General features: G+C 50.7%; 1 protein-coding gene across 3 annotated transcripts in view; it reads left to right on the top strand.

Moving 5' to 3' along the window:
• Positions 1-12500, top strand: part of LOC127006915 (roundabout homolog 2-like) — a 117419-nt gene that overhangs the window by 62999 nt on the left and 41920 nt on the right. For all 3 annotated transcript variants that reach the window (XM_050877259.1, XM_050877258.1, XM_050877260.1), the window contains exons 5-8: positions 789-919; positions 2594-2860; positions 4068-4577; positions 8236-8771. In XM_050877259.1, the coding sequence (XP_050733216.1) occupies positions 789-919; positions 2594-2860; positions 4068-4577; positions 8236-8771 (1444 nt within the window). The remainder of the gene's footprint in view (positions 1-788; positions 920-2593; positions 2861-4067; positions 4578-8235; positions 8772-12500) is intronic.

The raw sequence follows: 12500 nt of genomic DNA, 5'->3' as shown, positions 1-12500 counted from the left end.
CTCTCTCTCTCTTTATTCTTTATCTCACTTCTTCCCTCTCTTCCTCCTCCTCTTCCTCTCCCTTATCTCCTACCTTCTCCCTTTTCTCTCTCTCTCTCTCCTTCCTTTCCTCGCATCCACTCTCTATCTTCATCTTCTCCCCCTCTTCCATTTTTTAACCCCTTCTCTTTTTACTGTAATGGAGAGTTTAAAGGGACGGGCGAGAATTGGCTGGGAGGTGAGATGGGAAGATTACTCAGGTGGATAGAGAAAGGTGGGAGCGGTATATGCAGGTTTGTGAATGTATTTTATTTTATTTTCTACGCTCGGCCATTTAGGGGAAGGTTGCGTATATGCTGGGGCGCAGGCTAGTGTTTTATAGTGCCGCCATTCTGCTTGGCTATATGTTAACTCCGTCATAATCGTCTCTTTTGATTACCTCGTTCGTGTCGTTTCACACACACACACACACACACACACACACACACACACACACACACACACACACACACACACACACACACTAACACCCTTGCATTCTCCTCCATTCCTTCACCTTACTCCCCGCCCTCTAACTGTTCTCCCTACCTCACTCTCTCTCCTCCCAACACACACCAACACACTCACACAGCTCTCCTCTTTACTTTTTTCAATATGTCTTTACACACACGCACTAACTCACTTGCATTCTCCTCCCTTCCTTTACCTTACTCCCCGCCCTCCAACTCTTCTCTCCACCTCCCTCTCTCTCCTCCCAACACTCACCAACACACTCACGCGACCTCACAACCTCACCATCTCGCCCCCAGGCTTCGGCTACGAGAGGACGGGACGCTGGTCATCGCTGAGGTTCTACAGACGGACGAGGGGGAGTATGTGTGCCACGCCACCAACCAGGCAGGACGACGAAGCTCCCCGCCGGCCATTCTAGACGTGTTAGGTGAGTATGGGAGGAGAGCGTGTTAGTATAGGCCTTAGAGGGGGCTTATGGAGGCTTACATAGGGCTGGGTGGGATAGGGAAGGAAGGATGAAGGGATAGGAAGGAGAGCCGTGCGTAGGGTAGGGGAGAGGGAGAATAGGGAAGGGTAAAAAGGAAAAGAAGGGCAGGAAAGAATAGGAAGTGAAGGAAAATATGTTGGTGAAGAGGAAGGTTAAAAGATTAAAAGAGTGACAGAAAAGAATTGAGAAAGAGTATAGAAGAGAAAGATGAGGAGAATCAACAGAGAGAGAGAGAGAGAGAGAGAGAGAGAGAGAGAGAGAGAGAGAGAGAGAGAGAGAGAGAGAGAGAGAGAGAGAGAGAGAGAGAGAGAGAGAGAGAGAGAGAGAGAGAGAGAGAGAGAGAGAGAGAGAGAGAGAGAGAGAGAGAGAAACAGAGAGAGAGAGAGAGAGAGAGAGAGAGAGAGAGAGAGAGAGAGAGAGAGAGAGAGAGAGAGAGAGAGAGAGAGAGAGAGAGAGAGAGAGAGAGAGAGAGAGAGAGAGAGAGAGAGAGAGAGAGAGAGAGTAACTTAAGTAAACGAGATGAAACTGTTAAGCTGAAACTCTTAAGCTCCAGCTAAGTCACCCTTGATATAGTGAGGCACTTGAGGTCAAGGCTTAACCCGCCACTAATCTTATAAACTTACACTGAAGTTTACAGACGCCATTAACCTAACCTCGCCCTCCCCTTCCTCTCGTCTCTCTCATTTCTCTCCCTTCTCTCTCCTCCCTTCCCTTCCCCTTCACTTCTCTTTCCCTCTCCTCTTCCCTCTTCTCTTCCTACGTCTACTCCTCTCTCCCTTCTCTTTTCGCCTCTACAGCTCTCTCTCTTCCTTCTTTTTCCCTCCCTTCCCTCCCACATTTGTCTCCCCTTCCATTCTCTCCCTTCCTTCTCTCTTCCCGCTCCTCCTCTCCCTATTTCTCTCCCCCATCTTATTTCGTCTATCCAGCTCTCTTTCTCCCTCCTCCTTCCTCTCCCTCCCCTGTCCTCACCTCAAGAGCTATGTCATATACACTCTCTGTGGCAGTAGCTGATTATTAGTATTAGTATTAAGGTCATTACTATTATTATTAAACAACAGCTGTCTAGATTTTACTAATTTTCTGATCTACATAAAATCTTTACACTGGTCGATTATATACAAAGTCTCGGCAAGTATCCAGTCACATTTAACAACACAGACAGAAGGTTTATCGGCAAGATTTCCAGCAGATGATACCAACTCTTTATTGCCTTCAGTCCTACAATGTGTTAAGGACAGGGGGGTTGTCCAGGCAGCGACGCGGTAAAGTCTATGGACACAGCCATTCACGATTCATTACTCTTCTCCTGTGATGAACAATGTGAATATAATCTCGTCATATCTCCATCATTCTAACCTCCTCAATCCTTTTCTCCCCGTAGCCTTAACCTCCCCACTCTCTCCTCCCTTGTAATAAGTTTCCCAACCTTACACTCACCCCAGTTATAATATTCCCATCGTTTTCAACCTCCCCAGTCTATTTTCAACCACCCCAATAATTTTCTTCTCCCCACTCATAGTCTTCCAAAGCTCCCCAATCTTTTAAACCTCCCCAACCAATCTTCCCATCCTTCTCAGCCTCCCCAGTCATACTATTAACCTCTTCTCCCCACAGTGGCGCCGTTCTGGGTGAAGGCGCCGCGAGATGTTGTGGGCGTGGCTGGGGAGCGCGCCGAACTGAGCTGCCGTGTGGGAGGTGACCCGCCGCCCACCGTGGTGTGGCGGCGTGTGGGCGGCCGCATCCCCGTGGGCCGCGTGCGGGTGCTGCGTGACCGCGGGCTGCGTGTGGCGCCGCTGCGGCCAGAGGACAGCGGCGTGTACCTTTGTAAAGCCACGAATAAGGCCTCGGAGATTACCGCAAACGCCTCCCTCACCGTGCTCAGTAAGTGTATGGGGGGGGAGGGGAGGGAGGGAGGGAAAGAGGGAGGAAGGGAGAAGGGAGTGTGTGTGTGTGTGTGTGTGTGTGTGTGTGTGTGTGTGTGTGTGTGTGTGTGTGTGCTGGGAAGTGCCTAACAAGGACTTTTTTTTTTTTTTTTTTACAACAAAGGAGGCAGCTCAAGGGGACACAAAAAAAGAAAACAATAATAAAAAAAAGCCCGCTACTCGCTGCTCCTAAAAAAGAAACAAAAGATCAAATAGTTTTGTTTCCGTCTCTGTTCATTTCTGTTCTGTTCTTTTTCTATTCCGTCTTTTTCTCTTCTCTTTCTCTTAACTTTCTCCGTTCTGCTTTTATTCTGTTTCTGTCTATTCCTTTTCTGTCCTCCTTTACTTGCTGTTTCTGTCTTTTCCCTTTCTGTCCTCCTTTGCTTGCTTTACCTCTTGCTTAACTTGCTTACTTGCTTATTTCTTTGCCTCTTAATCTTTTTTTCTTCAACCAAGTCCTGTTTATCATATCCTTCATGTTGATGTTCAGGGCGCGTTAAACTTCCACGCATCTTATTCCACGCTTATAATAAAACCTTCAAGAAATAAGATTATGAGTTAGTTTTCATCGTCTGAGGCTCTTAGTAACCCCTGAATGAGCGAGGAAGCAAACAGGTGTAATTAAAGAGGTCACAAGCATCAGGTAATATTGAGATTATTATTATTATTATTATTATTATTATTATTATTATTATTATTATTATTATTATTATTATTATTATTATTATTATTATTATTATTATTATTATTATTATTATTATTATTATTACTTAGATTTTTGGCACATTGTATTATTTTTTTTTTACCTGTGTTTGTGTGGAGAGGGGAGGGGAGTGTGTGGAGGAGGAGGTGTGTGTGTGTGTGTGTGTGTTGCCCCCCTTTGACGGCAAGCGGCGCGTAAGGTGTGCAGCTAATGAGTGAGAGGTGCGTGAAGAGGAGGAGGAGGAGGAGGAGAAAGATGACATTTAAACTATTATTTCTGAGTCTACATAAAAAGAATTCAGGTTATACATTAAAATCCATTAACGTCAACCATATACTCAGACGTTGCCCATTAAAACATTCACCCATTCAACCATACGACCATACAGATGACACCCCTCCACCCCTACATCTACCCTTCTTCATCCACTACCTCAGCTAACCCTCTCCTCTTCTTCCTACAGCGGCGCCTCAAGTCGTCGAAGTACCAGGCGATGTCGAAGTCCAGGAGGGCGGCCGCCTTGCCCTCAGCTGCGCCGTGGAGGGCCTGCCCGCGCCCTTGGTCTACTGGACACGGGAGGGCTCGCAGACTGTCCTCCCTACCACCCGCACGCCCTTACCCCTCGGCCCCACCCACGGCGAGGACAGCATGGAGGTGGGCGGCGTGCGGGCGGCGTATGAGGTCCAGCATGCCACTCATCACCTCTCCGGGCGGTATGTGTGCGGCGGAGTGAACAGGGCGGGCGGGGTCATGACGAGGGTGTGGGTGAAGGTCCGCCCCGCCCATCTTCTCCCGCCGCCCATCATCTCCGTCCCGCCCGCCAATCAGACACTGCAAGTTGGTGGGCGTGCGGCGCTGTACTGTCGTGTGTGGGGCTCCCCGCCGCCCGCTGTTACGTGGAGACACCGAGGCCGCCCCGTCACGCCCACGCCCAGGAGGAAGATTCTGCCCGACAATACGCTGACCATTGACGGTGAGTGGGCGGTGGACACACACACACACACACACACCGTACAATGGCGGCTGTTGTGTAATTTATTGTTGAAAGGGATGAAGGAGTGAATGTTGCTATTGACCCTTTCATATGGACGCTGGGCATTGGGAAGGCGGGTCACGGAGGGGCAAGGCATCGCCACAGAGGGATAACGGAGCGAGAAGTGAGCGAGGGCTTCCCAGCGGGAGGCGGTCATCGCGCCGCGCGGCTGCAGACAGTCTGTCACCATGCTCCCTCCCTCCCCTACCCGCCGCGGGCCGCGGAGAACCAACACCTTGCACTATGATGTTCTATTGGATCTCTGAGGAAACTCGAGAATTCTGGCTGGTTTTGGTCCTCCTCCTCCTCCTCTTGTGGCTGTCCGTGCCCTCTTGTCGCCCAACAAAGCTTCATAATTCTGGGTGTTGCGCGGCACAGGTCCAGAAGTCTTCGCTCAGCCAATTACGCAGTTTGGCTTCGTTCTCGGCGGCCGCGACGCCCCTCGCAGCGACCACCTGGACGGGGCTGGGGGGGCAGCCTTTGTTCATGTGCAGTTTTCGGTGCCCCAGGCCACAGCGGGGGCCTGGCCGGCGTGTGTGGGCGCCGTGGCGGGCACCGCAACGGGCAAGACCGCACCAAACACAGCGGGACCCCGCGCCTTCGTTGCCTCCGGCCGCGGGGCGCGGTGCGTTAGCGGCGGCCGGCGGTGCGTTATGTTGCCCTCGTTACGCTTCTGTTACTGGCTCCCTTCACGAGGAGGCGAGGTGACAGGAGGGCCACATGAAGGATGCCGTGCCGGCCTGCAGCAGCTGCGGGGAGCACGGAAGACAGGAGGCACGGAAGACAGGCGTCAGAGAACGGAGGGCGAGACGGCTGAGGCGGCCCGGGGGTTTGGTCAGCTGTGTGTTGTGGTCCGCGGGGCGGGGCTCGGCTGACCCGGCATTGTGCCCTGATCTCATCCTTGGCCTTCCTGGCGCCCTGCATGCACTGACGAGCCGCTGTGAGCCTTGAGTGTCTGTTACCATTCCTATGGACCAGGGAGGAGCGACAGCGGCGGCCCGGGCCGGGAACTGGGCGGCGGGCAGCGGGGCGCGAGGGGCGAGGTGCATGTCCTGTGTCCGCCATCGCGCCGTGCGAGTGCAACATCTTTTGGCCTTTACTTTGCTGATGCTGGCGCTGCCCGTGCAGGGCCGGGTCACCCTGAGCTTCGAGTTGATGGTGGCTCGCCGCCGGCACCAACTAGGGGCCGGGCAGGGCCGCCGAGGGCCGTGACAGTGGTGGAGGTGGCCGTGAGAGAGTGGCTGCCGCGGCCCGCTGTGACGTGATGGCCGCACGCTGCGCACTTATGCCGTGACGTGTTCACGGTAACACAGCGGCAGGGGCGGCTGTCCTGTGCCTGCAGGCTGCTGGTACTCTTGCCAGTGGCTGTTGCTTCTCAAAGAACATCAGCTTGAAGATGTCGCATTGGCCTGCAGGGACCGCGGGCATGGCTGTGGCCTTGAGGAGGTGGCGAGGTCCGGGGCGATGGCGGCCCGGCGGGGTGTGCAAAGGCCGCCACGGAACGCTGCTCGCAGGCGTTGGTGAGCCCCACTGCCTGTCGGGGGGCGGCCGTGTGCCCAGCGGCTGTGTGCCATACATGGCGGCGGCGGGTGGCGGCAGCTGTGAGTGCGGCGCGGCAGCCGCTAGACGGTACATGGATGGCACTTCGCGGATTGGCGGTGGGCACACACACACACACACACACACACACACACACACACACACACCGTTTGATCTTGTTTATAAGTATCAGTATCACACCACACCACCACCACTATCCATTTCATCACCATTACAGCACCATCACCACCATTATCACCACGTTACTTTCTCAACACCACCACCACCACCACCACCCTTCTCCCCCCTTCCCCCCACCAGCATTTTCTCCCCCCACCTCTCTCTCTCTCTCACATCACGACAAGCACCTCAGACCGCACGTGTTGGCGCCGTAACGACCACAATATCTGTCCGCGCCCCGACCCTCCCCGACCCCGTCCGGACCCACCCCGACCCCGTTCCGACCCACCCCGAGCCACCCCGACCCCGTCCCGACCCCATCCCGGCGCAGACTGTAGCATGAAAACAAGACAGCCACCGCATGTTACCGACGATGCTGTAGATATGCGGCAAACAAAGGGAGAAGGAGGAGGAGGAGGAGGAGGAGGAGGAGGAGGAGGAGGAGGAGGGTGCAGATAAGAGAGGAAGAACAAGGAGGAGGAGGAGGAAGATAAGGATGTGGATAGAAGAGGAGGAGCAGGGAAGAGGAAGAGGGGGAAGTAGAAGTAGAAGAAGACGAGAAGAAAGAGGAGGAAGAAGAAGAAGAAGAAGAAGAAGCAGAAGACATCAAGAAGAAGAAGGAAAAGAAGAAAATAATAACCAACAACAACATCAACAAAATAAAGAAGAAAACAACAGAGAAAGAAAGGAAGAGAGGAAGGAAGGAAGGAAGGAAGGAAGAAAGGAAGGAAGGAAGGAAAGAAAGGGCTGTTTAGCATGATAAGAATCTCTCTCGCCCACTCGCTTTGTGTCTGTCCTGAAGATAAGGAAGAGGAAGAGGAGAAGAGGAAGAGGAAGAAGAGAAGGAAGAGAAAGAAGGGAAGTGGAGGAGAAGAAGGAAAGGGAAGGGAAGGGAAGGGAAGGGAAGGAAAACGAAAGGGGGAAGGAAGGAAGAAAGGAAAGGAAGGGAAGAAAAAAGGGAAGGGGAAAGGGAAAAGGAGGGAAGGGAATTTTCAGAGAGGAACGGGAAGAAAGAGAAGGAAAAAGGGAGGGAAGGAAAGGGCAATGAAGGGAGGAGTTAGATGAAGGGGAAGATGGGATCCGATGGGTGACGAAGTGGGAGATGAGATGGGCAGAAAAGATGAAGTGGAGATGATGATGGAGATGATAATGATGATAAAAATGACGGAGAGGTAGAAAGGGAGTAGGGGAAAGGGAGAGAGAAAGAGACATAATAAGGGTGAGGAAATAAGGGAGAAAATGAACTAAGGGTGAAGGAACGACCAGGAAGAGAGAAAGAAAGATAAAAAGAGAGAGAGAGAGAGAGAGAGAGAGAGAGAGAGAGAGAGAGAGAGAGAGAGAGAGAGAGAGAGAGAGAGAGAGAGAGAGAGAGAGAGAGAGAGAGAGAGGGGGGGGGGGAGGAGTAAGGGAAGGAGGGTAAGGGAGGAAGTCTGATTGAGGAAGGGAGAAAGGGAGGGAGGGGGTATATTAAGGGTGGAAAAGGACCTATGGGAAATGATAAGGGAGTTTAGGATTCATCTTTCCTCTTCTCCCTGCCATCATCTTTTCTTCTTCCTCCTTTTCTCATCTCCAGCATCATCTCCTCCACTTCATCTTTTCTGCCCATCTCATCTCCCACCTCGCTACCCATCGCATCCCATCTTCCCCTTCACTTACTCCTCCCTTCATTACCCTTCCCTTCCCTCCCTTTCCGTTCCTCTCTGAAAATTTCCTTCCCTCTCTTTCCCTTTCCCCTTCCCTTATTCCTTCCCTTTTTTCTTCCCTTCTTTCCTTCCTCCTTTCGTTTCCCTTCCTTTCCCTTCCCTTCCCATTCCCTCCCTTCCCATACCAATACTCATACTCTGTCTCTCACTCACTCACTCACTCACTCTCTCCCCAGAGGTTCGCGCGGAGGACGTTGGCCAGTACTGGTGCGTGGCTTCCTCCCCCAGGGGCACCACGGAGGCAGGGGCGTTCGTCTCCCTCGCCGCTCCAGGTCACCCAGTGTTCCCTCCCCCTGACCCCGCCACCGCCCCACGCCCACCCGCCACGCCCACGGTGAGAGCGGCCAACGAAACCGCCGCCGTGGTGGAGTGGGCGGCCCCCGGGGGAGAGGGCGGGGTGACTGGCTATACCCTGGAATACTATAGCAGTGAGGTCGGATTAGGGGCTGCCTGGAGGGTCGCTGCCGCCCACACACCGCATACCTCATTCACCCTCGCGCCCCTACGCCCTGAAGCAACGTACGGGGTCACGGTTCGCGCCCACAACGCCCATGGAGTGTCGGAGCCGTCGGGTATAGCTGAGGTGGGCGTGGGCAGCGCATGGGTGGTGGAGGAGGGCGTGGAAGTTGCGGGTGGGTTGGCGGCGGCGAGGGTCGTTCTGCAAGAGGCCCGCCCTGTTCCGCCCAGGCCCGCCGCGAAGATTGTCTGGCAGGTGAGTGGAGAAGGTTGTGATATCCTCTTCCTCCTCTTCCTCTTCTTTCTCTTCTTCTTTCGTATCGATGTTCTTCTCCTCCTCCTCCTCTTCTTCCTCTTCTCTGCTTCGCCTGTTTCTAAGATTAATGGAGAGGTTGTGTTGTGGTTCTTCTCGTCTTTTTTTTCTTCTTCTTTTTCTTCTTTTTCTTCTTCTTCTTCTTCTTCTTCTTCTTCTTCTTCCTCTTGTTTTCTCCTTCCTCTTCCTCTTGCTTTTTTCATATTGATGTTTTTTCTTCCTCCTCTTCCTCCTTCTCCTCCACTTCCTCTCCTTTTCCTTGCTCTTCTCTTCGTTCTTTATTATTATTATTATTATTATTATTATTATTATTATTATTATTATTATTATTATTATTATTATTATTATTATTATTATTATTATTATTATTATTATTATTATTATTATTATTATTATTATTATTATTATTATTATTATTATTATTATTATTATTATTATTATTATTATTATTATTATTATTATTATTATTATTATTATTATTATTATTGAGAGAGAGAGAGAGAGAGAGAGAGAGAGAGAGAGAGAGAGAGAGAGAGAGAGAGAGAGAGAGAGAGAGAGAGAGAGAGAGAGAGAGAGAGAGAGAGAGAGAGAGAGAGAGAGAGAGAGAGAGAGAGAGAGAGCATAGGTCCTTCGACATTAGAATGGAGGAAAGAGGAAGGAAGGAAGGAAAGGAAAAAGATTGGAAAAGTAGGAGAGAGTCGATTGGGAAGGGAGGAGAAAGTTTTAGAGAGGAGGAGGAAGAGGAGGAGGAGGAGGAAGGGAGGGTTGAATTCGGAGGAGAGAGAAGAGTAACTGAGGAGGAAAATAACTGGAGATGAAGGTCTAAGGAGGAGGAGGAGGAGGAGGAGGGAGTAGACAAAGATATGGATGAGGAGGAAAGGGGGGAGGAAGAAGATAAGGAGAAGGAAAAGATGAAGATATAGAAGAGGAGGGGGTGGAGGAGGAGGAGGAGGAGGAGGAGGAGGAGGAGGGGAAGATAAGAAGTTGGGCAGATCTAACCTTAAGGAAGAGAGACCAGGAGGAAAAAGGAGGACGACCCTTTGACGAGGAGGAGGAGGAGGAGGAAGAAGAAGAGGAGGAGGAGGAGGAGGAGGCAGATAAAAGAGGAACTCTGCCTTGTTGAGGGAACGCCCGTAGGCTGCGGCGAGGCGTGAGACGAGGAGATGAAGAGAGGAGGAGGAAGAGGAGGAGGAGGAGGAGGAGGAGGAGGAGGAGGAGGAGGAGAAGGAGGAGAAGGAGGAGGAGGAGGAGGAGAAGATGAGGAAAGGGGGAAGGAGAGGAAGGAAAGGGTAGCGAAGGGAAGGGAGAGGAAAGAAAGGAAAGGAAAGGAAAGGAAGGGACGGGAAAGAGAAGGAAAGAGAACATTTGAGAAGAGAAAAGAAGAGAAGAGAAGGCAAGGCAAGGCAAGGCAAGGACTAAAAATTTCCCATCAAGGCGTACAGTACAGCGTTCACACTAACATAACAAATAGGCCACGCCCACTTACCTCATTAAACGTACATCATTGGCTAATCACCGAACATGCCACGCCCCCTCGATGAGATGAAGGGAGGAGGAGGAGGAGGAGGAGAGAGGAGAGGACGAAGATAGTTGTGAAGAGGAGGAAGAGGAGGAGGAGGAAGAGAAGAGGAAGAGGAGGAAGAGGACACTCTCTCTCTCTCTCTCTCTCTCTCTCTCTCTCTCTCTCTCTCTCTCTCTCTTCTATATTCCTTTCCTTCAGTTTATTTCCTTCTCCTTCCTTCTCTTCAATATTCTATCTTTTTCCTTTCTTTCTTTCTTTCTTTCTTTCTTTCTCACTCTTTTTCTCTCTTTATTCTTTATCGTGTTCCTCTTTCTCCTTTCCCTTACTTTTCTTTTCCTTTCTATTCCTTCCTTCCTTCCTTCATTCATTCATTCATTCCTTTTCTCCCATTCCTTCTGTTTCAACCCGCATTTCCATCTCTCTCCTCCTCTCTACTCTTCCTCTTCCTCTTCCTCTTCTCGTACCGCCAGCATCACCTCCTCCTCCTCCTCCTCCTCTTCATATACAAAGACCTCTGGCGCAGCGGCTTTCCGTGGTTACATTTCCAATATTCCAAGACAGTGCAAGATATTTATAATTCCAATATAATCAAATTGCCTAACACTAGAGGAGGAGGAGGAGGAGGAGGAGGAGGAGGAGGAGGAAACAGCTTAAGGAATAGGAAGGGAGGAAGATAGGAAGAAAGGAAGGAAGGGAAGGAGGGAAGAAGGAGGAGAGGAATGAAGGGAGGAAAAAAGAAGAAGAAGAAGGAAGCAAAATGGCGAAGGAACGAAAGAAGGAATAGAAGGAAGAAAAACAAGTTGAAGGAAGGAAAGAAAGGGAGGAAGAGGAAGAGGAGGAGGAGGAGGAGGAGGAGGGAGGAGGGGGTGAGAAGGCAACCAGGTGCGTGTAGTTTACGAGTCAGGTGTTTGTAGGTGAGGAGGAGGAAGAGGAAGAGGAAGAGGAGGAGGAGGAGGAGGAGGAGGAGGAGGAGGAGGAGGAGGAGGATAAGAAGCAGTAAGAGAAGGAAAAGACATAAGAGAAAGAGGTAAAGGAGGAGGAGGAGGAGGAGGAGGAGGAGGAAGAAGAGGAAGAGGAGGAGGACGAGGAAGAGGAGGAGGAGGAGTAGTAGGAAGAGGAGGAGGAGGAGGAGGAGGAGGATAAAAAGCAGAAAGAGAAGGAAAAGACATAAGAGAAATAGGTGAACGAGAAAGAGGAGGAAGAAGAGGAAGAGGAGGAACAGAAAGAAATGGCGGATGAAATGACGAGAAAGAGGAGGAAGAAGAAGAAGAGGAGGAGGAGGAGGAGGAGGAGGAGGAGGAGGAGGAGAAGAAATAGGAAGAAGAAGAAGAAGAAAAAGAAGTAAAATAAAAGAGTAACAAGGTAAAGGACGAAAGAAGAAGAAGAGGAGGAGGAGGAGGAGGAGGAGGAGGAATAAAAATACCTCCATGTGTGTGTAGGACAAACGGAGGAATCGTGTTGGAGAGAAAGAGGACTCGTTTCTCTCCTCCATCAGCGTCGCCGGAGGGAGGGAAGGGAGGGAGAGAGGCAGGGAGGGAGGGCCTTCAGGTATTTGCTTGGAAGAAAGTCTCTCCTCCTCCTCCTCCTCCTCTTCCTTCTCCTCTTCCTTCTCCTCTTCGTGCTTGCTTGGGAAGGAAAAATATACAGAGAGGGAGGAAAAATGGAAGAAAGGAAGGAAGGAGGGAAGGAAGAAAGGAAGGAAGGAAGGAAGGAGGGAAAGTTTAGGTATTGAGATAAAGGAAGTGAATGGAAAAAGATGAAAAGGAAGAAAGGAAGGAAGGAGAAAAGAGAGAAATAAAGAAATGAGAGAGGAAACTTATATTACGTACAAAGGTATTGGAAAGAAGAAAGAAAGAAGAAAGGAAGGAAGGAAAGAAGGAAGGAAGGAGGGTTTTAATGCTTTTAGGTTCACGGTACACTAGAAGAGTCACACTACCACCAGAATCACAAAACTACCCCTGGAAATGCCCACAACAACTACGAAAGCTTTGTCAAATATGGGCTGGGGCTCCGAAATGTTTAAGAATTTGACCCTCAGACGCTTCCAACCCTCTCATCAACTATTTCCAAAGGCCATAAAGGGGATCAATCGGGTTCTAATGACTGTTTCTTTAGGTTCACGGTACAGAGGATGGGTCACACTACCACCA

The sequence above is a fragment of the Eriocheir sinensis genome, chromosome 34 (genome assembly GCF_024679095.1).
Source record: "Eriocheir sinensis breed Jianghai 21 chromosome 34, ASM2467909v1, whole genome shotgun sequence".
In the NCBI taxonomy this organism is placed as follows: Eukaryota; Metazoa; Arthropoda; class Malacostraca; order Decapoda; family Varunidae; genus Eriocheir; species Eriocheir sinensis.
This window is presented reverse-complemented; position numbering and strand designations above follow the sequence as displayed.